The sequence below is a fragment of the Budorcas taxicolor genome, chromosome 11 (genome assembly GCF_023091745.1).
Source record: "Budorcas taxicolor isolate Tak-1 chromosome 11, Takin1.1, whole genome shotgun sequence".
In the NCBI taxonomy this organism is placed as follows: domain Eukaryota; kingdom Metazoa; phylum Chordata; class Mammalia; order Artiodactyla; family Bovidae; genus Budorcas; species Budorcas taxicolor.
In genome coordinates, this window is record NC_068920.1 from 108,068,840 (window position 1) to 108,095,684 (window position 26,845).

Sequence of the window (26,845 nt, forward strand, 5' to 3'; positions counted from 1 at the left end):
AAGAGTTAGTCATGTACCAAGTTCCTGCTTTGGCCAGGAAGTGAGTCGAGGTGGGCCTGCAGTCCCTTGCTGTCTATGTTGTCATTATGGAGGCAAACTAAGCAGAGGCAGTGGGCTCAGAGGGGTCACATACTGTGCCAGGGCCACACAGGACCAGAATCCAGGCCGCCTGCCTAGTCTTCCCCTTGGCGGATTATTTCCAGCAGCTTCAAAACTGGGAAAAAGAGAGGTCTGGTAGGATCTAAAAGGAGATGGATATTGCTCAGTTATAAAAAGGAATGAAATTTTGCCATTTGCAGCAACAGGGATGGACCTGGAGGGTATTATGCTTATTGAAATAAGTCAGAGAAAGACAAACGCTATATATATTTACTTATATATGGAATCTAAAAAATGAAATAAATTAATATAATGAAATAGAAACAGACTCATAGGTACTGAGAACAGACTGGTGGTAGCCAGAGGAGAAGGTAGGGGGAGGGTGAAATGGGTGAGGAGAATTAAGAGCTACAGACTGCTGAATATAAAACAGGTGGCAAGGATGTGGTGTACAGGGCAGGAATACAGCCAGGATTGTGTGAGATTTTTCTCTTCCTTTTTGGTCACCCTATGTGGCATGTGGGATCTTAGTTCCCTGACCAGGATCGCATCCGTGTCTCGTGCAGGGGACGCACAGAGTCTTATCCACTAGACCACCAAGGTAGTCTTATCTATGTTACTTATAACATCTTTATATGGAGTATGATCTATAAAAAATATTGAATCACTCTGCTGTACACCTGAAAGTAAATATTGTGAGTCAGCTGTACTGCAGTTATAAAAGAGAAGGCGATGGGGGCATCCCCTGGGCTTTGCCCACTTTCCCAGGCCAGCGCCTGATGGGAACGGACTTGGGCTGATTTGTCTTCCTGGCCCTGCCCGCTCTGTGCTCCGCGATGCCCCGGAGGGCCGGGGGGCACTCTGGCTGCAGGCCTGCAGACTGAGCGAGTGGAGTTCCCAGGGAACCAGGGCCTGCTGTGCTGCGACAAAGTGCAGTCTCCTCCCCGCCCGCCCTTGGCCGTGGCACCCACGGTTTCAGTGCCGGCAAGTGGGGTGCTGACCTAGCAGGAAAGACAGGGACCGTTGACTTGCCTTTGCCCTAGCTGTTCTGGGCCTAAAATAAAAGGCAGCTCAGAAAGAAAGACAGGTGAAAGATGGCCCAGGTTCTGGGTCAAGGGCAGAAGCACCCAGGTCAGAGGCTCTGGAGTTGTCATAACCCTGGAGGGGAGGGTCAGGGTGCCTAGGTGGAAGTCCGCCAAAGGAGGCCAGCTGGTGTGCCCTTCCCGGCCCTGGCCTCGGACACCAGGAATGGTTTGGTCTGGGAAATGGCCCCGAGTCTGGGCATCTGTCCTGACTGAGTGACCCTGGGCCTGGGCAGAGATGGCAACGCAGCGAGGCCAACGTCACCAAGCAGTCACCATTCTTGTTCCCACTGAGCCTATATTCAGTCTCACAACCTTCCTATCAGAGGATTTGTCCTTGGACCAGGAAAGGAACCCAGTTTGCTTCAGACTTTGCCTTTGAAGGTGAGACACCAGAATCCCTATTTGGCCTCCATCTCGGGGTTGTGAGGAGAGCAGTTGAGGTATTAATAATTTGCCAGTCCTGGACCGGAGGCCACTGTTGGAGATAGGCTGGGTAGGACGCGGTGGCTACACACCCCAGGGAGTTGTGTGCAGCTGTTGGAAGGAACAGTTTCAATGCACATTTAGGTAGAGTTGGAACCATGAGGCCTAGTGAAAAAAGTACAAAATGGAATAAGAGATTATGTAATAATTTATGTAAAATATACATGCCCATTGGTATGAAATAACACCATGCAATTTCTGTGGCCCACCTTGCAGAATAAATGGCCTGGGAGGTATTTTGTCAGACATCATTTATTGCAGGTCTGGTACTGAACCGAGGGAAGGGTACAAAGGGAATTGAAAGGATGATCTTTGCCCTCCATGAACTTGGAGACAGCCTGTATTTAGTGAGCACCTACTGTATACCAAGGGCTTCCCAGGTGGCTCAATGGTAAAGAATCTCCCTGCCAATACAGGAGATGTGGGTTTGATCCCTAGGTTAGGAAGTTCCCCTGGAGAAGGAAATGGCAACCCGCCCCAGTATCCTTGCCTGGAGAATCCCGTAAACAGAAGAAGCTGGCTGGCTACAGTCAATGGGGTCACAAAGAATCAGACATGGCTGAGCATGCATACACACACATACACACAATAACAAGGCCCAGATATACACCAAGACCAGTGGAGTGTGTAAGGCAGCAGCCAGTTAGCCACTGGGGCCAAATGGCAGACAGAGAGCCCTTTGGGGATTCAGAGGTCAGTGTGAGCAGGTTTTCTGCAGGCCATGCTGAACTGGGAGAGAGAGAGAGAGAAGGGGCAGTTGGAGTTATTTCTCAGAGGAAGCTTGGACTTCATCCCCTCCCTCCCCTCGGGCTGCAGGTCACAAGGACTGGCCTCTGCGCACCATACAAGGGCATTTTCTAGCACCTGTGAGGAAGCAGAATCTAGGGTGATCCCCTCTCCCACCTTGGTGTCTCTACAGAGACCCACATTTCTGGGACTCCCATAGTGAACACATGGGGATGCCCACACCTCCCTGGGGCCTCCCTGTTGGCCTGGGGCTGCTTCCTGTCCAGGTGAGGGGTATCACTGATGATGCCCCGTCCCCACAGTGTGTACCTGCTGCTCCACCTGCAGAACCCGGAAAGGTGAGTACACAGCCAGCCTCCCTGGAGCGTGCGAGACCTGCCTTGGGAGGAGGCTCTAACTGTGAGCTGGTGTCTGACCTTGGGGCTCCCTTTCAGCTGCAGGGTCAGGGGGTGGGGTGGGGTGAGGATGTTAACTCCTTAAAATAGCAAGCATGTATTATCTTACAGCGAATTCAGGCTAGAATTTGGGAGCAGCTTAATTGGGTGTCTCTGGCTCAGGGACTCTCAAGAGTTATGGTCTGGGTGTCAGTCAGGGCCACAGCTGGCTGAAGGCTTGACTGAACACGGCTATCTTGTGGCTCTTGGCTGGAGGCCTCAGCTCATTCCACGTGCCTCTCCGGTGGCTGCTTGAGCATCCTTACCACATGGTAGCTGGCTTCACCCAGGGTGAGTGATACAGGAGAGAGGCCAGGTGGGAAGCTTTTTAGGACCTTGTCTTGGAAAGCACAAAACCATCACTTCTGCCTTGTTCTGTTTGTTGGAAGTGAGTCATTAAGTCCAGCCTATCCTCAAGAGGAGGGGAATTCATCTCCACCTCTTGGAGGGAGGAGTAACAAGGAATATGGAGAGACTTTAAAACCATCACAGAGTCATCGTTCCCTGTGCTCTTGGTGATAGGAGTGCAGGCATTTACCCAGATCCCCGGAAGTGATGAGCCCTGCAGTTCTGGGGGTTTCAGTCCTTGTGCAGCCAAGGGAGCCCTGGTCCTGCTTTGCCACTCGCCAGCTGTACAACTGTGTGCAAATGACCTAACCACCGTAAGCCTGGGTTTCCTTCCAATAGAGGTAGAGCCCGCTTCCCCACCTCACTGCGCTGCTATGACAATATCTGTGAAAGGGCTTTTTGAAGAGTGATGATGGTGATGATGCTGACTGTGATGGCCAGAAGGCCTCAGGGAGATGGGCCCGGGCTCTCCCAGGCCTGGCCAGGGCCCCTGCTGCCACCCTCCCTGGGTGAGGGTGGTGTCTGGGCTGTGTGGCTTTCTTCTGACCTGCTCCTGCTCTTTCCTTGATCTTAACATGTGAGGGACCAGAGATGGTGCTGGACTAACCCAAGTCCCCATTACAACCCCTTGAAGGAGTTTCCTTTGGCTCAGAAGGCAAGAGGGGCCAGCCCTGGCCTGCTGGCTGGTGTGGGGCTGGGGGAGGAGGGAGACAAGCCTAGTGCCATGGTTGCCTGTGCCCCCAGCCCTGTTGCCACCAAGACGCAGTTCATGCCTCCCACAGAAGTGGCGAGCAGGAAGACAGGGAGCTGTGTTCTAAGAAGGATCCTCTTTTCCCTTTATTTCTTCAGTTTTAAGACTTTTGCCCTTCTTTTTTTTTGCCACACCACATGGCATGGGGGATTTTAGTTCCCTGACCGGGGACTGAACCCGGACCCCCTGCGGTGGAAATGCAGAGCCTTAACCGCTGGACTGCCAGGGGAGTCTCTTAGACCAGTGGTCCCCAACCTTTCTGGCACCAGGGACTGGTTTCATGGAAGACAGTTTTTCCATGGACTGGGGTTGTGGGTGGATGCTTTCAAGATGATTCAAGCACGTTACATTTATTGTGCACTTTATTTCTATTATTATTACATCAGTTTCCCCTCAGATAATCAGGTATTAGATCCCAGGGGTTAGGGACCCCTGCCTTAGACATTTCAGCTCTTGGATTTTTAAAGGTCTATAGAAGACCTGGGGGTTTCAGAGGCCATGAGCCTAATGAGAATGGATGGTCTAAAGATTCCTGAGCAGGAGGCTGTGGGGACCATCGTCCTGCCGGAACAGAGGGGTGTACATAGGCTCAACAAGGATGAAAGAAACCCAGGGGCTGCACACAGCTGTGTCCAGCACTAGTAGCACATAATACTCGGGTCTGCTGGACGCTGCTGCTGCTAAGTCATTTCGGTCGTGTCCAACTTTTTGTGACCCTACGGACCATAGCCCACCAGCTCCTCTGTCCATTACATTTCCCAGTCAAGAATACTGGAGTGAGTTGCCATGCCCTTTCCCAGGAGATCTTTCCAACCCAGGGATCAAACCCGCATCTCTTGTGTCTCCTGCATTGGCTGGCGGGTTCTTTACAACTGGCGCCACCTGGGAAGCCTGCTGGACGCACTAGTTCGTGGAAAACACCCATCCCAGTGACCTCAGGCAGCTTTGTTCATTTCGACCTAGTCACCCTACAATTTGGAGTTTGTAAATACCTTAAGCCACTCAGAAAGCCTTTCCCTATGGGATCCTGTCATCTTGGGACCTGGGAGAAGAGAGAAGCCTTCTGCTCTGCTCTTGCCCGGTGGGCCTGCTCCATGCTGCCCTCTGGGAAGTCCTCCTCCCCCGCCACCCCCACGACACCTGGTGATTTCATCATCAAAGCCTGCCTTTCTAGGACGTTAGAATAGAAGTTAAAATAGAATTATAGCTGGTGGTGAGCACTGAGTAGAGCCTGGCCTTCCCCGGAGCTGTGGGGATGGGGATTGTTGGGGATGGGGCCGCAGGTGGGGCTCAGTGGAGGCCTCAGGCTGGGGTGGACCTGCTCAGAGTCATGATCTGGGAGCCTCTGCCCCAGCCCTGCCTTTCTCAGCCTTCTGAACATCCAAGGCCCTGGAGTTCTACCCCATCTCCCTGAGGTCTCCTTGTCAGGAAACAGCTAGTGAGTCATCTGCACCATTTCCCTCTGTGACGGTGGGAAAGCTCCTCGACTCTCCAGGCCTCAGTCGCCTCCTCTGTAAAATGGGGTGAGGGATTAAACTTGAGGCTCCGGGGACCCTTCCATCTTGACCCGTGAAGGGTGCTGGCTGTGAAGCGTCAGCAGATGGTGTAGGGGAAGGTGTGTCTCACACCTGGGGCTGGGGCACGGATGCTGTGGATCACAGATGCTCTGCCCAGAGGGGCCCTCCTGGTCCCCTGAAATGATGAGATGATTTCCATCCATGCCTCTCATGTCCCAAGAGAACTTTCTGCTCCATTCTGGCCTGCCTGTCAGCCATTTCCTGTTGTTTCCTGCACATCTGTCTCTCTTTTTCTGTGCTTCTATTATTATTTCTGTCTCCCACCCCCACCGCCCTTTCTCCCCACTTTTCTCTCTGCCTACCTTGATGTTATATAGAACTGAAGACTGAATTCTGTCACTGCTCGAAATGAGTCATAGAGGTGGGTCCCCCCACCTTTTAAAATCAAGTAGATGGGACATATTTTAAAAAGCAGAATCATCCCTTTTTATCCTATTAAAAGAGAGAGAGAACTGCATCTTTTTGTGAGTGGGGCCCTGGGGCAGTTTCTTTCCTCAGTAGCAGGAGCTGTCAGAGGTTTGGAGCATGGGCAGTGAGTGAGTGAGTGTGTGTGTATGTGTGCGTGTGCATGAACACCTCCCCCACCTGTGTGTGAGTTTCATCCCCAAAGGTCCTTCTTTAACAGGATATTCTTTCCTTTCTCTTCGGTGGCTGTTGGGGACTCGGATGTAAGTGGTCCAGATGGGCGTGCTCTCCTCAAATGTGTTTGCTGACTTTGATTAATGGCTCCCACTAATGTGTGCTGTGTGGAAGTGTTCACTAACCCGGGGTGTTTGCTGCCCTGGGGGAGGGCTGTGGGGAGGCCTGGGGCTCCTGCAGATGGATCAGCTCAGCCTTGAAGGGCTGGGAGTTTTTCCCTCCTTGCACTCCCCACAGAGAGAAGAGGTGCAGCCGCTTCCCAGCCTGCTCTACGCACGTTTGCTAACTCAGAAAGTAAGCCAAGGCCACACACTCACTCCCCCACTGAGGGAAATAAGGTTGACCCCTGTCTCTTCCTGGAGACCGCCCAGCCCTGGCCACTGTGGTCAGCTCTGTGGGCTTGAGGGCTTGGCTGCCACCCCCTGAGGCTTGCAGGCGGCTGTGGTCATGACCTTGCATGAGACGCTCCCCTCATGCAAGTTGCCTTCAGGAGCCAGCAGAGTATTAAGATGTAGAGAGTAGCATCCTTTTGGGTGAGGACCTGTGGGATCACAAATTCTGTTTGGATGTACAGGAAGAGGAGTGCTGAGGAGGTCCGGCACCGCATTTCTGCTCAGCCCCTTATTTTCATCTGGGTGCCCATAAAGATAGGCCCATGTTCTGTGGGGTTTATTTTTTCACTGATACTCCTCCCTGTTCCCTAAAGGATTTAAGTATGCTTGTGGAAATACAGATGATAGATCAAACCAAATAAGAAAAATGAAGCTTGGAGGGGAAGGGAGGAGGCAGGTAAGATGGAGTCAGAACGAGAAGAAAAATATAGGTGCTTGTCACAAAGTCATAGACAGTCTGAGATGCTGGGCTTCCTCGCAGCCAGCGCAAAGAGCGAAATGCAGTTAAGCAGTTCATTGTCCAACCTCCCTGGTGGTCCAGTGGTTAAGGATATGCCTGCTAATGCAGAGGACACAGGTTCGATCCCTGGTCTGGGTAGATCCCACATGTCACGGGACAGGTAAGCTTGTATGTCACAACTACTGAGTCTGCGCTCTAGAGTCTGGAAGCCGCAACTACTGAGCCCATGTGTTGCAACTATTGAAGCCCGCCTGCCCGAGAGCCCATGCTCTGCAACGAGAGAAACCACCCAAATGGGAAGCCTGTGCGCTGCAACTAGAGAAAGGCCATGTGCAGCCTGAGTGCAGCAAAGACCCAGCGCAGCCAAAAATAAGTGAGAGATTCACTGTCACAACACAGTAGACATCTGGAGGCTCAGAGGCTCAGCTTGTCTACAGTGTTTCATCTCCCAAGTCCTAAGACTCAAGCAGAATATTACAAACAACATTCTTGGCAAAAACTCTCCACGAACACAGTGACCAGAAGGATTCTCCTCTTTTCAAGAGGTTCTCTCTGTGTCTTCTATTAGAAGATACTTCTGGTCCCCGAGCTGCCCACACTGACTTCCTCCACTCCCCACCTCTGCTGAGTTGAAACCTTGTTTTCCATTCCTGCCTGGATCTCTGGACTTCCCTTGATCCATCACTCCTAGTGGCCCTTCTTTTCTACCATTTAGTCCCTGCTCAAGGATGCAGTGGAGAACTAACTCAAAGCATTTTTGCTTCATTCTTGAGATGGCACTTGTTGTTGTTGTTATTCTGACAGTGTGTGAGTTCACTGCTCAGTCCCAGTGAGTCCAGAATGGGTGAGCAGGCTGAACTGTTCCATGCCTGAGGATCTTTTGGTGACTCTGGGCTGCCTTCTGAACCCCAGAGTGATATGTAGAGGGAATGCTGTGGCCCTGAATTTAGAGGGAACGTTGTGTGCAGAAGCACAGATTCAAACCCTAGTCTGCTTTCAAGATGGGAGATTTTGTGCTGGGGCAGACCTGGGCAGGTTGCTTTTGCCCTGGTCTTTCGGTCCTAGGCAGGCCTGCCTCTTTGTTCTCCTGTTAGGTGTTCAGAGGAATGTCCTTGTGATGGATGTTGAGTTCTGTCTGGGACAAGAGTCAAGCCCTCTGAGATGATGTCAGGACTCCACCTCTTTTAGTGGATGGGTGGCCACTGTGGGCACAGTCCTGGATCAGCTGCTCAGAGGGACCAAGGAGGATCAGCCATAGCTCAGGACACTTTCTTTGAAGCTGAGGCAGAAACTGATGGACAGGAGAACTCGGGCTCGAGGTACAAGCCATGTGCTACACATTCCAAGACCTTCTGGGTGAGTTGACAGGCTGGGGAAGACCAGAGCATCCAAGGAGGGCCAGACTGACCAGTTTTCACGTTCATCCATCTTAGCGGGGCAGCTGACTTGGGCAGGGGAAGGCACCAGAGAGAGCCTAAACCCAGAGGAAACAGGTTGGGGAATGCACAGGAGCAATAAAATACAAAGGAGAGTTAACAATCTCAGGCTAGGCTCTATCCTGTCTCAGCTGGTCGCTGCCAGTCTACAATTCAGCTTTGAAATTCATGGTTAAGACAACTATGCTCTCATGCTGCCCCCTGTTGTTTATTGGGAGTATAGCAGCAATGACTGGGAAAGCGGCTAAGACTAGGCTCCCACTGTTAGTTTTTTGAAGTCCACACTGGATGCTGTCATACCCTCTTTGATGGGGAGAATACATTTGGTGGCTGAACATGTTTTTAGGAGAAGTAGCAGGGTGTCCCAGAACAGCTCTGGTTTCTGTCTGCAGGCCTCGGGTGGTCAGATCAAGTGATCAGAGGGCCCCCGGCTCTGCCTTCTGTGGTTCTAGGTAAAAACAATATATGAAGCCTAGAAAGATAAGTCTCTGAGTGTCAGATAGGCTGGGACAGGAAGTATTTTATATCTCGACTGAGATAGGATCACGTGGCCAGATGACATACATGGAATATGCTCCACATTCGATGTTGCAGAAATACTCAGTGACGTGAAGCTGAAGCTCCAATATTCTGGCCACCTGATTTGAAGAGCCAGTTCATTGGAAAAGACCCCGATGCTGGGAAAGATTGAAGGTGGGAGGAGAAGGGAGTAACAGAAGATGAGATGGTTGGATGGCATCACTGACTCAATGGACATGAGTTTGAGCAAACTCCGGGAGATGGTGAAGGACAGGAAAGCCTGGCGTGCTGCAGTCCATGGGGTCACAAAGAGTCTGACATGACTGAGTGAACAACAACAGTGACACAAATAAGTTCTGGAGTTTTCCACGTGGATTAGTCATGGCAGACCAAAACAGGAATCTTGCTGCTGCTTTTGAGGGGAAGACTGCGGCTAGGTTCTCCTTCCTCCAGGCTCCTTTGCTTCTCTATCTAGCACTTGACCTTTGAAATGAAAAATCTACATTGCTTAAGGTTCTTTCTGAAGGCTTCCTGGCATTTTACATCCTCTCTCTTAACGACAGCTCGGAGCTATATGTGCAAGTATAATTAAGGCACCATCAGCTTGTATGTATCATGCAGAAAACTGTGTTATTCCCCTCCGGAACTCACTGCCACCATCCTTTCCAGAGGATGTTCTTTCCCTCTGGTGTTCTTCTGGTGTGGCCTTACAGCCCTAAGCTGTAGGGTGTGACCCATCTGTTAAGACAGAAGTACCCCCACCTGGACCCCCACGTCCCCCAATAGCTTGTCAGTAGATTCTGAAGCCTCTGCTTGTTCCTGTGCATAGCGCCTCATGGTTGCAGTGGTCCTGGCTCCCCTGCAACGTTCCAGGAAGCTGTCGGGGCCCAGTTCTCCTAACTGGCCTGGCTTGCCGTGCTGTGTGCCTAACCTTGGCCTGCCCTTCTTCACTCCTTTCTGCACTGATCCCACCTTGCTGTACTTTGTCTCCCCTGCGTAGATTGTAAATGGCCATTCAGTGGTTGAGGGCGATGTGAATGAGGGTGGTGTGAAGGCCTGGGGGCCCCACCAGGTCCAAAACCCACTGGCGTTTTCTGACGAGGAGGAGGAAGACCTGCTGGACTTCATGTACAAGTTTAAAGCACCTCGAAAGACGGAGTTCCCCCTGGAGGTACACGGTATCGGGGGCTGTGGGGTGGAGCGTGTATTTTCACAGAGGACTTTGCCCTGGAGATCTGGGGCTCCTGAGAGTGGCATCTCTTGGGATACCCAACATCTCCTGAGTGCCTGAGGAGGGGAGACTTCCCTCCATCAAACAGGCAGGAGAAGCCACGAGGTAGCATCTAGCTACTTGCCAAGGGCTGAAAAAGACCCTACCACTTTTATTTGGGAATAGAAGAAATGAGATCGTGTCTAGGGATTAAACAAAACAAACAAAACACCCAGCTACCAACTGAAGATGATGTGTGAGTGAGAAGCAAACCAAATGAGTGTTTTGAGGGAGAGAAAAAATCAGAATGTCTTATGACATGTCTTTATAAAGAGAGCTTGTTCATCTCTTTATCTCCATGTCACAACACAGTAGCCAATACAAAATACTGGGTTAGCCAAAAAGTTTGTTCGGGTTTGGAAACACCCAGACGAACTTGTTGGCCAACCCAGGAGATGTTCATAAAATGTTATTGAAGGGGCACGGCCAAATGAGCAAACCAATGCACTTGATATATGTACTCTGGCCAAGTGCAGACGTGGATGGAATTTTGGCGGCAGGAGGGCCAAGCCTAGAGCCTCAGGCAGGGTCACAGCCTTGGGCTCATACGCAGGGCCTGCAAAATTGGGGGACCCAAGAGTCTTCCTCTCTGTTTCATCAGGTCTCCCCTCCTTCCCCTTCTGCTGAGCGCTGCAACCTGAGAGTCCAACTGAGGCAAGTTGGGAGCCCCCCTGCCCTCAGTGCAGAGACCCTTGTGAGACTCAGGTGAGGCAGTGTGTGGACAAGCTGCCCTGCTCCAACACAGAGAGGCCTGGCGGCCTGTTCCCACCAAGGTCACAGCTGTTCCCACCGCAGAGCGCATGCGTTCATCAGATTCCTTCCCAAAGTGGGGCACACAGGGGTCCTTTTGAACTGAGAGGTTTCGGTAGAAGATATTCTGGGTTTGGACTCTGTCCAAGGAGTCCTTTACAGCCCGGCCAGCCCCATGATGGGGAGAAGGACACAGCCCAGAGGGCATGCAAGATGCTAGAACCATTCTAGGTTTTGAGGGTTTGTGCCTCTTTTTTTCTTTTAATGTGGACCATTTTAAAAGTCTTTGTTCAATTTGTTACAACATTGCTTCTGTTTTATGGTTTTATGTTTTGGTTTTTCAGCCACAGGGCATGTGGGATCTTAGCTCCCTGACTAGGGATCAAACCCGTTCCCCCTGCATGGGAAGGTGAAGTCTTACCCACTGGACTGCCAGGAAAGTCCCTGGTTTTGTTTTTTAAAAGCGCCCATGTTGCTTTACTGCTTATGGTTAAACTGCCTGAGGCAGGTCACTGATTCTCCTCTCATTCTGTCCAGAGGTGGCTGGTAAACATTTCTGTCATCAGTGTGGTGGGAGGACTCAGTATATGGAAGGCCAGAGCCTTCTGTTGGTGCTTGTTTCCCTCCCGCCTCCCTTCCATGCGCCCGCTGGGCACGGAGCTCCTTGCTGGGAGAGGGTGGTGCATTTCCTGCCCCCAGGAAGGCACAGTGTGGCCGAGGAAGACAGTGCGCAGAGCAGCACGCTCCCTTGTGGGCTCCGTCTCTGATGGCCTGCCATCTGCTAAACAGTGTGAGAACCAAGGAGTTGATCCTGGCTGTGACTGGGCTGTTGGGGTGGGGCTCAGGAGTGACTCTGGAGCTTGTTCCTAAGAGGACTAGAGATAACCAGACAGAGAAGGGAGGAAAGGCCTCTGGTCAGAAGGGATGGAGATGTGAAAGGATAGCGTAGAAAACGCAGCTGAGTACAGAGAAGTGGACAGATGGGAGTTGAGGGTAGGTCGGGGCCAGTGGTGAACCCCTTGAGTGCACTATGCCAGGAGAAAGTATTTCACTTTTCTTTAATCATGACAGTAGTGGCCCCTGTGATCTGTGTCCCATGGGAGGAGGGGGTCCCTTGATAGTCATTGGTAGGGGAGATGAGGTAGAACTCTTCATGCAGAAAGCCAGTGTTTCCTGTGTTGTGTGGTTTGCTTCTGCATGAAAGGATTTCACATCTGGGAGGAGGACTGGAAATTCAGTGATGGAAATTTTAAGCATGCACCAAGAAATGCAAGGCCAGTTCCCAAAGGAAATAACAAAAGCCAGGGAAGTGATGGAGAGGCCTTTCTCTCTGCTGAGTCACTTGTTAAGATCATTTTGCTCCCAAGGCAGAAACAAGTTGTCATTCTTCCATGCAGCTGTGCACTTGGGAGGTGCAGGGACTTAGGAGAGCATGAAGACGGCGGCACTGGGCTCCTCCATTGGCTCAGCTCTATGGGGATGCTTAGGAGGCCACTCTGATTGCTGTGGTGGAGACCCCAAGGGGGTCACCAGCCCCACCAGCTTGCTCACACACATGGACTTTTGACCAGAAGAGCTGAAGTCCCAACACAAACCCATCCAGGTACTGTCCTCAAAAGCGTTCGTGTTTATACCAAACTGAGGGGTCAGTCCTGTTTCTGTTTTCTCTGCCAGGCACCGCCTAGAATCCTTCGATCTCGCTTCAGGAAGAAAAGTACCTCATCCTCAGCCACTGAAACCACGTGAGTGAGATGAGCCAACAGCACCGGATCCACAGAATGTTTCTTCTCTGCCTTAAAGAGCTATTTATTCACTAATCACATAGAAACCCGCAAGCTGGTGTGCTCTGTGCACAGCCTCAGACATCCCTTTCCTCTCTCCCCTCTAAGAGCCCCCCATTTCCTTTTCTTTATTTTGTTGGGGAGAGGATAAGGGAAAGGTAGTGTGTGGGGGGTGTGACCTTAGGCCTTCTGAGGTTAGTCATTTCCCACCATTGGACTGGCATACAGACAGCAGTGTTTGTAGAAACAAGAGAACCCCCCACCGAGCTGCTGAGATGTGCATTTGTAACTTATTTGTTGCATACTTTGTTTTTAGTCCTATATATGCAAACAAAGCAATTTTTTAAAAACTTTTTTTTTGTTCTTGATACTAATACTTTGGACTACGATGTACATATTTATGGCTTTTGGCTTGATACCGTGGACTTGCAAAGGCTGCCAGAGGTTCTGATGTATAAGAAAACTGCAAAAACAGAAGCGTAAAAGATTATTTTAATTCTGGAGGGTGTCTCAGATGTGCTTACGAAGCTTCCAAACACACCTCAAGGACATCCGTTTTTCCTATAGGGTGATGGTCTGTATTCTTCAGTCAGTATACCAGAGAAGTTTAGAATGGAGATTTGATATTTCAGTACCAGAGGTGGGTATAATGAGGTCAGGGGAACAGCCTAGAATAAGAGAAAAGTCACAGGAAGCTTGTCTCCCCCATAGACACAGGATTAGGAGCTTCTGAGTCCTTCCGGGGTGAGGACTTCTCATTGCCTTAGGCAGGTTGGCTCACCTTTGGATGTAAACTCTTGGGATTGTTGTGACGAATCACTGAGTGTTTATTTTTCCTTCATAGTACCCTGCGCTGTGACTGGCAAAAACAAACCAATCCACCCAAACGAAACCAACCCTAGAACCATGCTTTGTTACAGATGCTCCGTGAAGTACATCTGAGACATCTGGGTAATGATCCCAACTCTGGGTTCTAGAAGGTTGTAGAGGTTGCGTCTTCATGAATGTGACCTGCTGCTCAGCTCCACGGGCAGCAGTGGCTTGTGCCCTCTGTTTGCTTCCTGGGTTGTGTGGAGTGTGAGCCAGACAGAAGTGGCATGTTCATGGGCACTTGTATTTCATACAGGCTCACATCTTTCAGGAAGAGAACAAACCGCCGTCTGAGGCGACTCCCTAATTAGACTGAGAATTTTATCTGAAAAGAAGAATCTGGTTGAAATAGCATCTCGGTCAGCGGCGGGTGCTCCCCACTGGAAGCGCCAAGCCTAAATGTAGGACTCGTCTACTTGTGCTTAGAATTGATGTTTCCTTTCAGTGTGATGCATGCAGGGGTCACAACCCAGTTACTTATACTTGGATCGTGTTTGTTCACAGGTAGGCCCTGAACACGAGAATTAGTGTCACGTACCACATAGAGCCTACTGTCAGTCAGCTATAAACAGGCCCAGTTAGAGACAGTGGCATGACTGAGCTACACACACCTACGTCAGTCTTTGCTGAGGACACATCGGCTGGATCTTAGCCACATCGGAAAGGGTTTTACTTGAAGTTGTTACCAGATTGCAAATGTAAATCCCTTTTCCTCATAATGCCTCTGAAGGTGACTTGGTAATTTACAAAAGGATTTAGGAAAATAAACCTAAAAGCAAATGTGGGGTTCAGGAGGGCAAACAGAGGCTGTCTGTTTAATGTTTGTGCCCCATACCCACCAATAGCTAAATCCTGTTAGAAAACCTGTTTTCTTCAAGCTCACAAAGTAGTTTCAGACAGAGGAAAAATATATGCTTTAAAATGTATTTACCTGTTATCGGGAATACCCAGAATTATCAGAAACAAATGCAAAAAAAAAGCTTATTAAGCAGCTTTTTAGCAACTTTTTTCTTCCTGGCCAAAATAATAAATGCCTTTAGCAGCAGAGATTAAAATCCTATTGTGAACAAGCTATATTTTCACCATTTTACTGTGGAGAGTTTTAACAAGTATGGGCTCTCAAGTTTGCACTCAACGATGCCAAAAATAACTTTGAAGCACTCTACTCTCAGACAAGCTGTATTACTTCTCATTTAAGATTTAAAAAAATAGAAAGGTACCCAAACTGCTGTCTTAACGTAACTATTTTTCCTTCAGGTGTTGCTTAGGGAATTGGTTTCTTTCTTAAAAACACTCACTGTACAACTGAGAGCAGCTGTCATATTTCTGGCAAAACGTGTTTACTTATCCAACAAGCTGTATATTTGTGTGGACTGACGTAAAAATGTGAATGCCTCCAAGTGTACACATAGTGGTGTGGAGTTCTGTCGAGACGATAAAGCTGAATGTTTTGAATTTACTGATTTACAGACACGGGCTGTTTACAAAATGCTAATGGAAAGTCTGTACCTTTCACGTAGCAACTTTTTCTTTGCTTTTGAGCACCTGTTCTGTTTCTGAGGAGACGAGAGAGGGTGTTGTACTTACAAACTGGAGAGTTAGGCATAATCCCTCCTGGCTTTGTGTGAATAGCTTGCTCACTTTGCTGGCCTCTGAATTGTGTGTTCTCCGTAGTAAACTGTCCGTGTGTCTGTGATAACAGTGCTTGTCAACCACGACCGCCATTGAGTACCTTCCTAGTTGTTCATCTTGCACAGCACTGGAAATGGTAAAGGATGTGCTTCATTCGTGAACGGCAGGCACCAGAGGACCGGCGTTCTGGATGGTGACTGTGCACACTCCCCCTTAGTTTCTCTCTGTAATCCTAGAGGACGATCCATCATCAAATAGTATACTGGACTGTGCATCAAAGGGATGTAAAATTACAGTATTCCAAAGGTTGAAGTTCTGTTTTGTTATAATGCCTGATCTATATCTTGAATAAAGTCTTAACATGTTTCTTTTAAAAGTCATCTTTGTAAATGTTGGGCTTATGAAGAAAGAGAAAATCCATTTAAAAAAAATGTATTTGGGCTTCCTTGGTGATCCAGTGGTTAAAGAGTCTGCCTTGCAATGCAAGGGACACCGGTTTGATCCCTGGTCCAGGAAGATCCCACATGCCATGGAGCAGCTACGCTTGGGCACCGCAACTACTGAGCCCGAGCTCTGGAGCCCACGCACCTAGAGCCCATGCTCTCCAACAAGAAAAAGCACCGCACTGGGCAGCCTGTGTACTGAAACCAGAGAACGCTCGCCGCAACCAGAGAAAGCCTGTGTGCAGCCATGATGGCTCACCACAGGAACAAATAAAATAAACAAATATCTTAAAAATGTATTCATGAGCACGGATTAGAAGCTGAGTGTGCAGTCACTAACGGGCCTGGTGTCTGGGCTGTGCCTACTGCACAGAATTGTTGCAGAGAGAAAATATTAAATGCTATCAGTGCTTTTGAAAACCAGTTGATCACATAAAACATTCATCTGGCAGGTTTGTTTACATTTTTAAAGGTCACCAGTGGAAACTAGGTAGCTGTGAACGCAGAGCAGTTCGGCTGGAAGGCACTTGCAATTGTGCAGACAGACCTTTGGCCTGCTGCGTTCCTTCCTGGAACCTGCTTTCTTTCTTATCTGCAAATGCGGGAGAACGTGTGCAGGTCAGAAGAGGGCGTTGCACACGGAGATGCACCGGGTGATGTGGGGGCCCTCAATGCAACTACAGCCCTCGCCTTAAAGACAGAAACGGGTACATGTACGCTTCACTGGGCAGTCACAAAGACTTAGGAACTCAGAAACAGCACAATGAAACACGCTTTTTCTTTGCTTTTGTAGTCCTAAACGTTTGACATGAGGACTGTAAAGCATAGGCTCAGCAGGTAAAGAAGATGACTCCGAGACAGACAGAAGAGATCAAAGGCAGGCTGAAAATCCACTCGTTCATTCATTTCCTGAGCCAAGTCTGTGGTCAAAGGAAATGTGACTAACCAGGTTAAGAGAACAGAAAAGCAAAGTTATCAAATTTAAAAGCTGACTTGTTTCAGTGTCATGAGGTGGTGGTTAGTATTTACGGTGCTAGATTTCAGTCACTTATGGATTTCAGTGTGAATTTTCATGTTGTTGGCAAACTTGGAAATATACAAGGTTCCAAGGAGACAACCTGGGTTCTGGGACTCACCTGCCGTACTTTGGGTAATGTATTTCCCTTCTGTGAACTTCAGTTTCTGCACATCTAAACTAGGGATGGATAGTGTCACCCTCTTTCTTGGAAGGGTGATAGGAGGGTTAGCTGTTTTGTGGCTACATGTTGGGACATAGTAGGTGCTTAATAAATAAATTACACTTTTACATATACTTGAATGTCACTTAGATAGACCTTTAATTTAATAAGATTTTGTTGTCAAACTACAAAATTAGTGTCTGATAAGCCCTGCTATCCACAAAACAAAAATTATATATATGAAAATTCCTTTTTCTAAATCCAGTTAGCCCTTCCACTTCAGTCCATCTCTGGCTGCTGGGCCTGTCCTCATCTCTACCTCTCCTGTCACTGGCCTAGAGGGGAACCAAGGTGCTCTGAGTCCCCAAGACCTGGTTGTCCACACTGCACTAAGAAGTCATGAAGGCATGTGAAAGGCTCTGTAGGGCACCAGCTGTATCCTGCTTCCAGGGGTGAGTGGAAGAGGTAAGGAACCAGGCGAGTGAGAAATGATGGGGAGCCCTTGTGAGGGACAGGAAGCAGGAGGAAATGAAACCTCATCAGAACAGAAAGCCATCCCATGCTTCAGGCTCTTGAGATTCTCAAATCAAATGTCTGTTCTTTTTTCAATTGGTCCCATAAAGAGACACACACTTGGTGGTGGTGGTGGTGGTGGAGTCGCTAAGTCGTAACCGACTCTTGAGATCCCGAGGACTGTAGCCAACCAGGCTGCTCTGTCCATGGAATTCTCCAGGCAGGAATGCTGCAGTGGGTCGCCATTTCCTTCTCCAGAGGATCTTCCTGACCCAGGGATCAAATCCGTGTCCCTTGCTTTACAGGGTGGTGTCCTGCATTGTAGGTGGATTCTTCACTGCTGAGCCACCAGGGGAACCTGGCACACATTTGGCCTTGCAGTTTTAAAACACTCTGTTTGTCGCCCTTTTTCCTTTTAATGAACACACTAGTTTCAAGGAATTCCTCTAATAACCCTAGTCTGATATGCCACAGAATGACAGTTTGGTTATATTTTAATTTATTTGAACTACATCTTATCATCATCAACTATTAAGGGATCTGAAGCAGTAACTGAAGCATAATTGTATTTAATAATAATTTTCAGCCAGGCAAAATGCTATGCTGTTTCAACATTCTTTCCAGATGATTCTGATGGGAGAGCTGAGAACCACTGCCCTAGACTATAACCATTCCTGAAAAACAGAATTTTCCTCGGTGCTGCTTACCTGGTCCTCTTCAAGTGAACAATGCATCGTGCATCATTTCTAAAAATGATTGAAATTACCTTTTCCCCTTTACATTCTACAATGTGGAAAATTCTGGAAAACATTTACCCTCACAGTTGAACATGTGAAACCTCAAGGGGATAAATTAACTTTTATGAAATATAGTATCTTTTAACTCCTGGTTAAGAAGTTTTTGTCTCCACTTATATAGCCTCTCTATTTCATGAATGGGCATATTGATAGGCTATTTTATCTCTTCTTTTCTCAATAAAAAGTCCTGTTCCAGTAAACTCGGTGATAACTGTTTACCTGGTATACTAGGTGTGTGTTATCACCCCAGGCTCACCTCTGAGGGAAACTGCTCACATAACTATCTTTGGCTCTATGTGAACCTCGAGCATAATCAAATGAGCCAGGGTGGGCTCCTGACCTAAGAAAAGTCAGTCCTTACATTGATTGGTCAGTGACCCATGATGAAACCTGATATAAAAAGACAAACTGGTCCTATTAGACTCTCTTGGTAATTAGAGACGGGAGACTGGAGCTGAGGGTCAGAAAAACTGAGGGTAGAAAAGAACCTCAAAGGGTGCAAGCTAGCCTTATGATGAGGCAGCAGACACTAAGAATAAACAACAGCTGTGAATCAGAGGAGTTGGAGAGGAGAGAATGGAGCCAGTGATGTAAAAAGAACTTAGTCACGTGCATGGCAGACCACCCAAGCCTAAAGAGCCACTGTTTCTGCTGCTGAGGCCCCTGGAGGTTCCTTGGATCCAGGATCACCCTATAATTTCTACTCTCCCTGAGGCCTGGGGGTTAGTTCTGGGTGGTGTGAGGTATTCCTGTATTTCTGGCACATGTCCTTAAAATAAAGTCACACTGCTTGAACTAACTTGTTAGCTTTATAGTCTTTTCATGTCTGTCCCAACTGGAGATGCCTTGTAACTAAATAAGCCTAATTGGAACAACTAGTTAAGTCACCGCCATTTGTTAAAATTAATCAGTAATTTAAAATTTAAATTTCCCCAAACAAATCTGGGAATATTTAATCCATTAAGTTTTAAAACATTGTTAAGTTTAATGTTGGTACCCCATGTTCCAAGTATCAGTTGGTACAATTTACATCATGTCTTATACCACTTCATCTTTGCAAAGACACCATACACACACAGATACACAGTTAATAACTGAGAAATCATGGATCTTCTGATCTATACTTTCAAGTTTGTTCGATCGTGATACATCTGATAAGGATCATCAGCATACCAGTTTCGCCTCTTCCAGAAAGACGTCGTCATTTTATCTAAGAGCTTACTCTGGGTCTTATTGCAGAAGACAAATTCCCTTAAGCGTCTTTTTCTTGCAACCGTCTTTTTCCATAATTTTTTCTTATAACCAGCCTGTTAGATAATATTACAAAGACATTTACAACATTATATTATATAGAAAAAAACAGATTATCTTCACTACTTATGGTTTATAGGCCCACTGGGAACAGAGACTAAACTTTCATAGGGGCTGGTATGTTTTTCAGAAAAATACGATTCTCAATGGGGGGTAGGCACAGAAAGCATGCATAGTTTGAAAAACAAGTATTAATAATGGTTTTAAAAAGATTATTTAAAGTCACAGAAAATAAAGCTAAATAAATTGTGGCTTGTGAAGTACAGGGTAATGATACACAATTTTAACAGCTAACTTTATACGCGTTACCTTATTATCTCAACAGTAGTGTACTATTATTCTGATTTTACAGATAAAAGAGAAACAATTAGAGCAGTTAAGTAGCAGATTGAGGTCCCAGAACTATTTAGAGTTCTTAACCGTTACACCACTCTCTTCCAAATGTCAAGAATAATAGAGTACTAGCTGACTGGTGACACTTATGTTCATTTATGGGAACTAAGTATTACAAGGGCTGGGAAGCAGAGTTCTCAAGTATACTGTGTCATTTATCCTTTTCACACACTGGCGACCAGTTTCTGTAATAAGTACTCTTTTGAGGAATAATGACTACAGGAAAACTCTTAGGAAGAGTGCTGAAGGAACAGTTACACCATATGTTTAATCCAGAACTGCCATATATATCATCCATACATAATTAATTTTGATGAAATTCCGAAGAAACAGATAATGAGACTGAATATAAAAACTATAATCATAGCTTTTTTATTTTCTTTTTTCTTTCCTTTTTTTTTTTGGCCTTGTGGCCTGTAGAATTCCCCGACCAAGGATTGAACCTGGGCTCATGGCAGTGAAAACATGAAGTCCTAACCACTGGACCGCCAAGAAAGTCCCAATCATAGTCTATTTAAAGTAGAAGAGACCTTAGGTGCCATCCAGGTTAATGCTTGGCTAAAACCATACAGTAATTTATAGGCAAGGTGAGACTAGAACCTGAGCCATTGGTAAGAGCCAAGGGCTCCTTTAGGGCAGCATGCTAAGTGAACAAAACCACAACTCTTTGATGGGAAGGTGCTGTGGGTTTCACATGCCTTACTGTCACTGGTGGTTAGCAACTTATAGAGTACAGTGAGGCTTAGAAAGAAGGAAGGATTATTTCAGAGTTCTGACTGTACAATGTCAGAGATTGTTACTTCTCATTACTTACAATTTTAAGTTGAAAGATTCAAAGCAAAATCCCCGTATCTGTTTAACAGGTTTTCTAGTTTGCAAGCCAAACTGGGTCCCTGTGGATCTGACAGATAGCTAGCTAGCTTACTGTCCTGCCAGTCACCAACAGAATTATCTCCTTCCAAGATTATTCTGTGGAATGTGGCCACTGAGAAAGTGCTTGAGACTTCTGAGACAGTCTCTAGGGTCAGAAATGGAAGAAGGGAATAAAGACTAAAGATTAGGAACACTTGGATGAAACTGTGCTGCAGAAAATAATTTGTTTTTATACAAATGTTTTTATATTTATATTTTATATATATAAATGTATAAATACTATTTATAAATATAAATAGTATTTATACTATTTATATTAGTATAAATACAAAATATATATATTTATATATATAAAATATAAATATAAAAACTTTTGTATAAAAACAAATAGTGTTCTTGCCTGGAGAATCCCAGGGACTGGGGAGCCTGGTAGGCTGCCGTCTATGGGGTCGCACAGAGTCAGACACGACTGAAGCGACTTAGCAGCAGTAGCAGCAGCATATTATATAAACATTTATACAAATGTTTATACTAATGTTTTTTACATTAGTGTAAATTAACCCATCTGGATTTTTTTGTTTTCTTCTTAAAATCAGATTTTGATGAAGCAGGCTGTTCTGTATATGGAACACTTTGGGGGTCTTGAGCAGGGACTAGGTATTATGATTGGGGAGCTTGACCAGGTCATTTATAATACTGTGAGGGTTTCAGAGCCCAATAAAAGGGATTGTGGAAAGGAAGGCAAGGAAGACCAGCCATTTCATTTTGTTTTAGGTCACATGTGGACCTGGAAATAATTACTAGCAAAGGGGAAGGAATGTTTCCAATGGCACAAAATTCACAACTATCTGTTGAATTACTTAGTTCAGGTACTTATGGATTACATGAACTTCTACTGACTAGTGTAAGAAATTAACTACCACAGGATTGTTCTAATGGAGAAATGAGCTGAGAGTGCCAGTCAACTTATTTGTCTACAAATTTAGGATAGTTTATAAGAGAGAAGATCATCCTTTCAACACTTCAGATGGTGAGACCATCCTACCAATTATTTTATTTTCACAGGGAAACAAATTTTGACCTTTAAAGAATTGTTTGTTAACTTCCAAATAGTAAAAGGGAATTAGGATTTGAATAGTTATCAATAGTGTCCTAGAAAACTCGGGTCTTCAGCTGCTTTCTAGTTACTACCCATTCTGCTTCCATGAGTAATTAAGGATATGAATGAAAAAGCCCACATTCACTTTTACCACCTGTTGCTGTGGGAGAAGACAGAACAGGAATAATCTGTAATCTGTCAAGAGTCCCCCTCTAGAGGCCGTGGTTCCTGATCAGAATTAAGTACTAAGAGTTCTGTCTGATACGGTTGCCAGTCATACACACTGACAGACAAAAACTTGTAAAGTTAAAAAAAAAAGAAGGGGCGGGGGTTATGAGGGGTTACTATTCTGCCATAAAGATTAAGTCACCTTGAGAACCTAATCCAGGGTCAGCTGGAAGTGCTTCAGTCCCAAACCTCACCATGGAGCTAAGTCCTTCAAGTCCCCTCTAATGTTTTAACGCTTGGAGCTTAAACAGAGCCTCCCGACAAGATACTGCACATTAGGAGCCTCAAAGGGATTCCAGAAATCTTTAGATAAGCCAGATGTGTAAGAGACCTGAGATGAATCTGTTTTGCAGTACAGACTTCTGCCATTGTGAATAATATTTTGTTATATGAATGCTAAAACATGTTTTCTTCATATGGATTCACTTACATGAAGAGCTGCCCACAAAGCTGGGACTCAAGCACAGCACTGTAAAAGCTACTGCTAAGATGTGGGGAAGATGTGTCAAGGAACAGGCTAACCGAATTTTGCTTCAGTTCCATCTAACCTCACACTCCTTTTCTAAGCAAGTCACCGTGTGAAGACTCACCTTCCTCCTTAGCCACAGGCCACTATGAAGTCGAAGAAACCTATAGATGACAGCTTTCACAGTCTTCCTCTTGCCTTTTCTCGAACTGCAGTATGTTACAGTTCTGACTGGTGGCTTCAGGACATTTGGGAGCAAGAGGGCCATTCTAAAATACATTAAAAAAATTTTAACTCAGCAATAAGACATTAAAGGATAAAATCCGCTTTGTAGAAATGAAAGCAGCAGCTCCACTGGAATAAAGGTGACTTTCAATATACACTACTACTTCAAATGATCCATGATGCTACCCATAAGAATAGCAACTATCATCAACTTGCAAGCCCTCCATAATCTACTCTCTCAATCCCTGAAGAATTTATGCTGGTATAACTTAATCACCTTATTTCTTACCCATCTGCCCACTAGATTATAAACTCCTTGAGGGGGACTTCTCTGGTGATCCAGTGGTTAAGAATCTGCCTTCCAATACAGGGGACGTGGATTCAATCCCTGGTGAGGGAACTAAGATCCCACATGCCATGGGGCAACTCCTGAGCCAGCCTACTCTAGGGCCTGCAACCAGAGAAGCCCATGTGATACAGTCATATACATAAATAAAAATAAAAAACCTTCCTTGAGGGCTTCAACTTTTTTATCCTTGTATGGTTTCTGCCGAGTATGGTGCTGGGCACCCAGGAGTGCTTAAACTAAACTTTGGCTGACTGAATGAGCACCATGTGCAGCCCAGCCTTGTTAAGTTGAGCATCTTATCCAGTTTCTACTTTGGCTGACAGCTTCCACCCTGAAAACCACATCTAGAACATCAGAAGTGGGTCCTGAGTGGTCATCTCTGCTAACATACATATTCTCCAATCTTATCAAGCAAAGTCTATATAATCAACTGTTGGTAGGCACAGAATCTCATCTACTCCTAAGATATTGTGGTAGGCATGAAGATTTTAGAATTTTTGTCCAAGAGTCATGTTTACTGAAATATAATACTCAACCTGTTGAGGACTGTGGCAGTCTGCCCACATGTCAGGCTTCTGACAGATGTGATCAGTCTGGGAGCAGAGGACACAAATGGTGTCTGAATATGACTGAAATGTCGGGAGGACAGTACAGAATTAAGACAGACATTCTTGGTGCAGTTCCGATAGGCTGAAGATGCCAAAATGTTCAGGGGCCGTAAAATTCCTGCAGAGAGACAAAAGCATATATACTTAATATGACACTCCAAAATATGCATCCAGGGAATTCCCTGGCAGTCCAGTGTTTAGGACTTGGTGCTTTCACTGCTGGGGCCTGAGTTCGATCCCTGATTGGGAAACTAATATCCTGCAAGCCAAGGGGCACAGCCAAAACAAACAAAAAAAGACACATCCAAATATTTAAAATGAAGTAACATCAAAGCGACTAAGTGCTATAATTAATTAATGGGTCTTGAGCATTAGACTCACACGTGGAACTTTTTATCCTTATTGCGATATAGCTTATACACTACAAAATTACCCATGTGTGTATAAGTCAATCCTTTTTTAAGAGAGATGCTACCACCACCAAAATCTAGTCTGATATGTCCTAGCTTTGTGGTCAACAGTAGAGGACAAAACATATGTAAAGTTAATTCCCACCACCAGATCTTACGCTGTGGTGACACAGAACTCCCATGCACAGAAAACAGCACGGCAGACACATGAAAGCTCCACAGCTCCTTGGACCAGAGCGGCAGAAAAAGGATTCATAGAGATAACATAAGAGGTACTTGAGTTTCCCTCTCGAAAATGAACAGGCCACAAGAGGAGGAGGCACAGCTCTAGGCAGGATAACACATGCGAAGGTGAGGAAGCTGAGACAAATCCTTGCTGGGAGCAGGGACCGGACCTAACACGGAGGAGTGGTGGCAGCTCAGAAGGCAGACCATGGAGGGTCTAGGCGTCTTCTCTACCAATCTTTCACACAATCACCAGACTCAAGAGCCCATGGCTGCAATGCAGAATCACTCACAGAGTTCGGGCTCCACTTGCAGATTCTGACTGAGACCAGTGAGGGACTCAAGAATGTGCACGTTAAAAGAAACAGAGTCACAGATGAAGAAAACAGTCTTATGGTTACCAGGGGGGAAGGATAAACTAGGAGATATCCTAGTCCTAGGATAAACTAGGACTGATATATACACACAACTATACACACAATAGACAACTAATAAGGACCTACCGTATAGCACAGGGAACTCTACTCAATACTCTGTAATGACCTACATGGGAAAAGAATCTAAAAGAGAGCAGATATATGTATATGTATGTATGATCCACTTTGCTATATAGCAGAAAGTAACACAACATTGTAAATCAACTATATTCCAATAAAAATTAGAAACAATAATAATAAAGAGTGTGTATATTGATAAAACTCCAGATTGATGGAAATGTTCGACAACTGGATGAACCATAGCCCACCAGGTTCCTCTGTCCATGGGACTCTCTAAAACCGTATCTGAATGATCTCTAACCTTCGCAAAAGTCTTCAGAGTGAAGGCAATTCTCACTCCTGTCTCTCTTAAGACCCCTTGTTCTGGGACTGAGGGAACCAAACAGGCACATCCCCTGCACACTGCCTGAATCTCATACCACGTCCCAGATAGGACACAAGGAACTTTCCGTGGATGCTGTTAGCCCTATTTTGGAGCCGTAGCCTCTTAAGTTCAAAAATATTAAGTAACACCTCAAGGTCAAAGGTTGGGAATGACGGATCCTGGCCTTGGTGGAACTTTTCTGTCTTCCTCGCAACCCCCTAACCCTAACCCTCGTCCTTCGGGATTGTTTTCTAGGGAAAGCGGAATGGCTACGAGCCGGTAAGGAAGAGGAAACCGGAGGAAACCCCAGGTCCGCGAGGGTCCAAGAATTTCGGCGCTCTCTGGAGCTGAGATCGAATACAGGCCACTCCAAAGAAAATTCGGAACAAGCTTCAGTCCTCAATAACGACCACCTCTCTTTTCTTTTTCCTTCCCTGTTAACCTCCACCCACGTTAAACGTCCACTCCCTCCCGCGTCAGTCCCCGCTTCTATGAAGGCGTAAACCGAGCGCGTCGCTTCTCACTGACCGGAGGCTGCTCTCACCGCACCAGCGAACACGGAGGCCGCCATCTTGCAACGCTGCCGTACGGCAGCCGCATTGGGTCTAAAACCCTCAGGACAAGAGGGACTTTAGGAAAACTAACCTGGGCGGAGTCAAGAAAGGGAGTTAGAAAAATGAATAAAGGGATGGTCAGATCTACCTTTATTGAATGTCTTCTATATGCCAGGCTGTCCTCCAGCGCTGTAAACAAGTGCCTATAGTATAGTGCCTGGCATATAGTAGGCTCTCAATAAATTCTTACTGAGCATTTGATTGATGTATTTAAGTACCAACACATGTGAAACATTTTCTTTTTGCTCATTTCATTCAATTTATTTGAGGATACAGTGTATCCTCCCAAAGCTGGTATATGTTAGGCTAAATGGATAGAAAATAGGGGCACTATTAGAAATTTTAAAAAATTGAATTCCAGCTCTAATAAAATCAATGTAAATATCCTGAGGACATTATACATACACACTTTTTTTTTTCTGTAATCAATAGCACTGTCATTTGATAGAACAGCATCTTAACTCTTTCTGAACAACTTACATTTCTTATCTTATTCCTGAGAATTATTGATTACACATTAAAAAAAAGTTTCATTCAAACAGAAAATAAACAACTCTCTCCCATCTTCGTTGTCTAAGATGCTTGCTGCTGCTAAGTCGCTTCAGTCGTGTCCGACTCTGTGCAATCCCACAGACGGCAGCCCACTAGGTTCCCCCTTCCCTGGGATTCTCCAGGCAAGAACACTGGAGTGGGTTGCCATTTCCTTCTCCAATGCATGAAAGTGAAAGGTGAAAGTAAAGTCGCTCAGTTGTGTCCGACTCTTAGCGACCCCATGGACTGCAGCCTACCAGGCTCCTCCATCCATGGGATTTTCCAGGCAAGAGTACTGGAGTGGGGTGCCATTGAGGCATATACAATATATGGCACTATTTACAGGCTTCCCCCGGGGGCTCAGGGGTAAAGAATCCACCTGCAATGCACGGGTTCAATCCCTGGGTGGGAAAGATCCCCTAGAGGAGAAAATGGCAACCCACTCCAG

The 26,845-nt window shown here is 46.4% G+C and overlaps 2 protein-coding genes across 9 annotated transcripts in view; one reads left to right on the top strand and one right to left on the bottom strand.

The window, feature by feature from the left end:
* The window catches only part of REEP1 (receptor accessory protein 1), a 136,136-nt gene extending 120,498 nt beyond the window's left edge, over positions 1-15,638 (top strand). For 3 of the 7 annotated variants that reach the window (XM_052648654.1, XM_052648656.1, XM_052648659.1), the window contains 5 exons: positions 2,717-2,752; positions 9,990-10,141; positions 10,842-10,945; positions 12,665-12,732; positions 13,616-15,638. In XM_052648654.1, the coding sequence (XP_052504614.1) occupies positions 2,717-2,752; positions 9,990-10,141; positions 10,842-10,945; positions 12,665-12,732; positions 13,616-13,713 (458 nt within the window). In that variant the 3' untranslated portion in view covers positions 13,714-15,638. Of the gene's footprint in view, positions 1-2,716; positions 2,753-9,989; positions 10,142-10,841; positions 10,946-12,664 lie in introns of all 7 variants that reach the window. The other 4 variants (XM_052648655.1, XM_052648658.1, XM_052648657.1 and 1 more) reach the window with 4 other exon arrangements.
* Positions 15,639-19,164: 3,526 nt separating this feature from the next.
* MRPL35 (mitochondrial ribosomal protein L35) lies at positions 19,165-25,838 on the bottom strand. 2 transcript variants are annotated; one of them, XM_052649150.1, is made up of 4 exons: positions 25,781-25,838; positions 23,685-23,874; positions 22,699-22,843; positions 19,165-19,511 (listed from the first exon to the last, which is right to left on the bottom strand). In XM_052649150.1, the coding sequence occupies exons 1-4, from the start codon at positions 25,821-25,823 to the stop codon at positions 19,323-19,325; spliced, it is 567 nt and encodes a 188-aa protein (XP_052505110.1). In that variant the 5' UTR covers positions 25,824-25,838; the 3' UTR covers positions 19,165-19,322. The 2 variants fall into 2 exon arrangements, with proteins under 2 accessions (XP_052505110.1, XP_052505111.1); XM_052649151.1 differs by lacking the exon at positions 25,781-25,838 and adding an exon at positions 24,562-24,709.
* Positions 25,839-26,845: the final 1,007 nt, after the last annotated feature.

Coding starts and splice junctions, on each gene's coding strand:
- MRPL35 (XM_052649150.1), bottom strand. CDS start 25,823: ATGGCGGCCTCCGTGTTCGCTGGTGCGGTGAGAGCAGCCTCCG. Junction 23,875..25,780: donor TGCGGTGAGAGCAGCCTCCG/GTCAGTGAGAAG, acceptor GTCTCTCTGCAG/GAATTTTACGGCCCCTGAAC. Junction 19,512..22,698: donor GCCTGTGGCTAAGGAGGAAG/GTGAGTCTTCAC, acceptor ATTATCTAACAG/GCTGGTTATAAGAAAAAATT.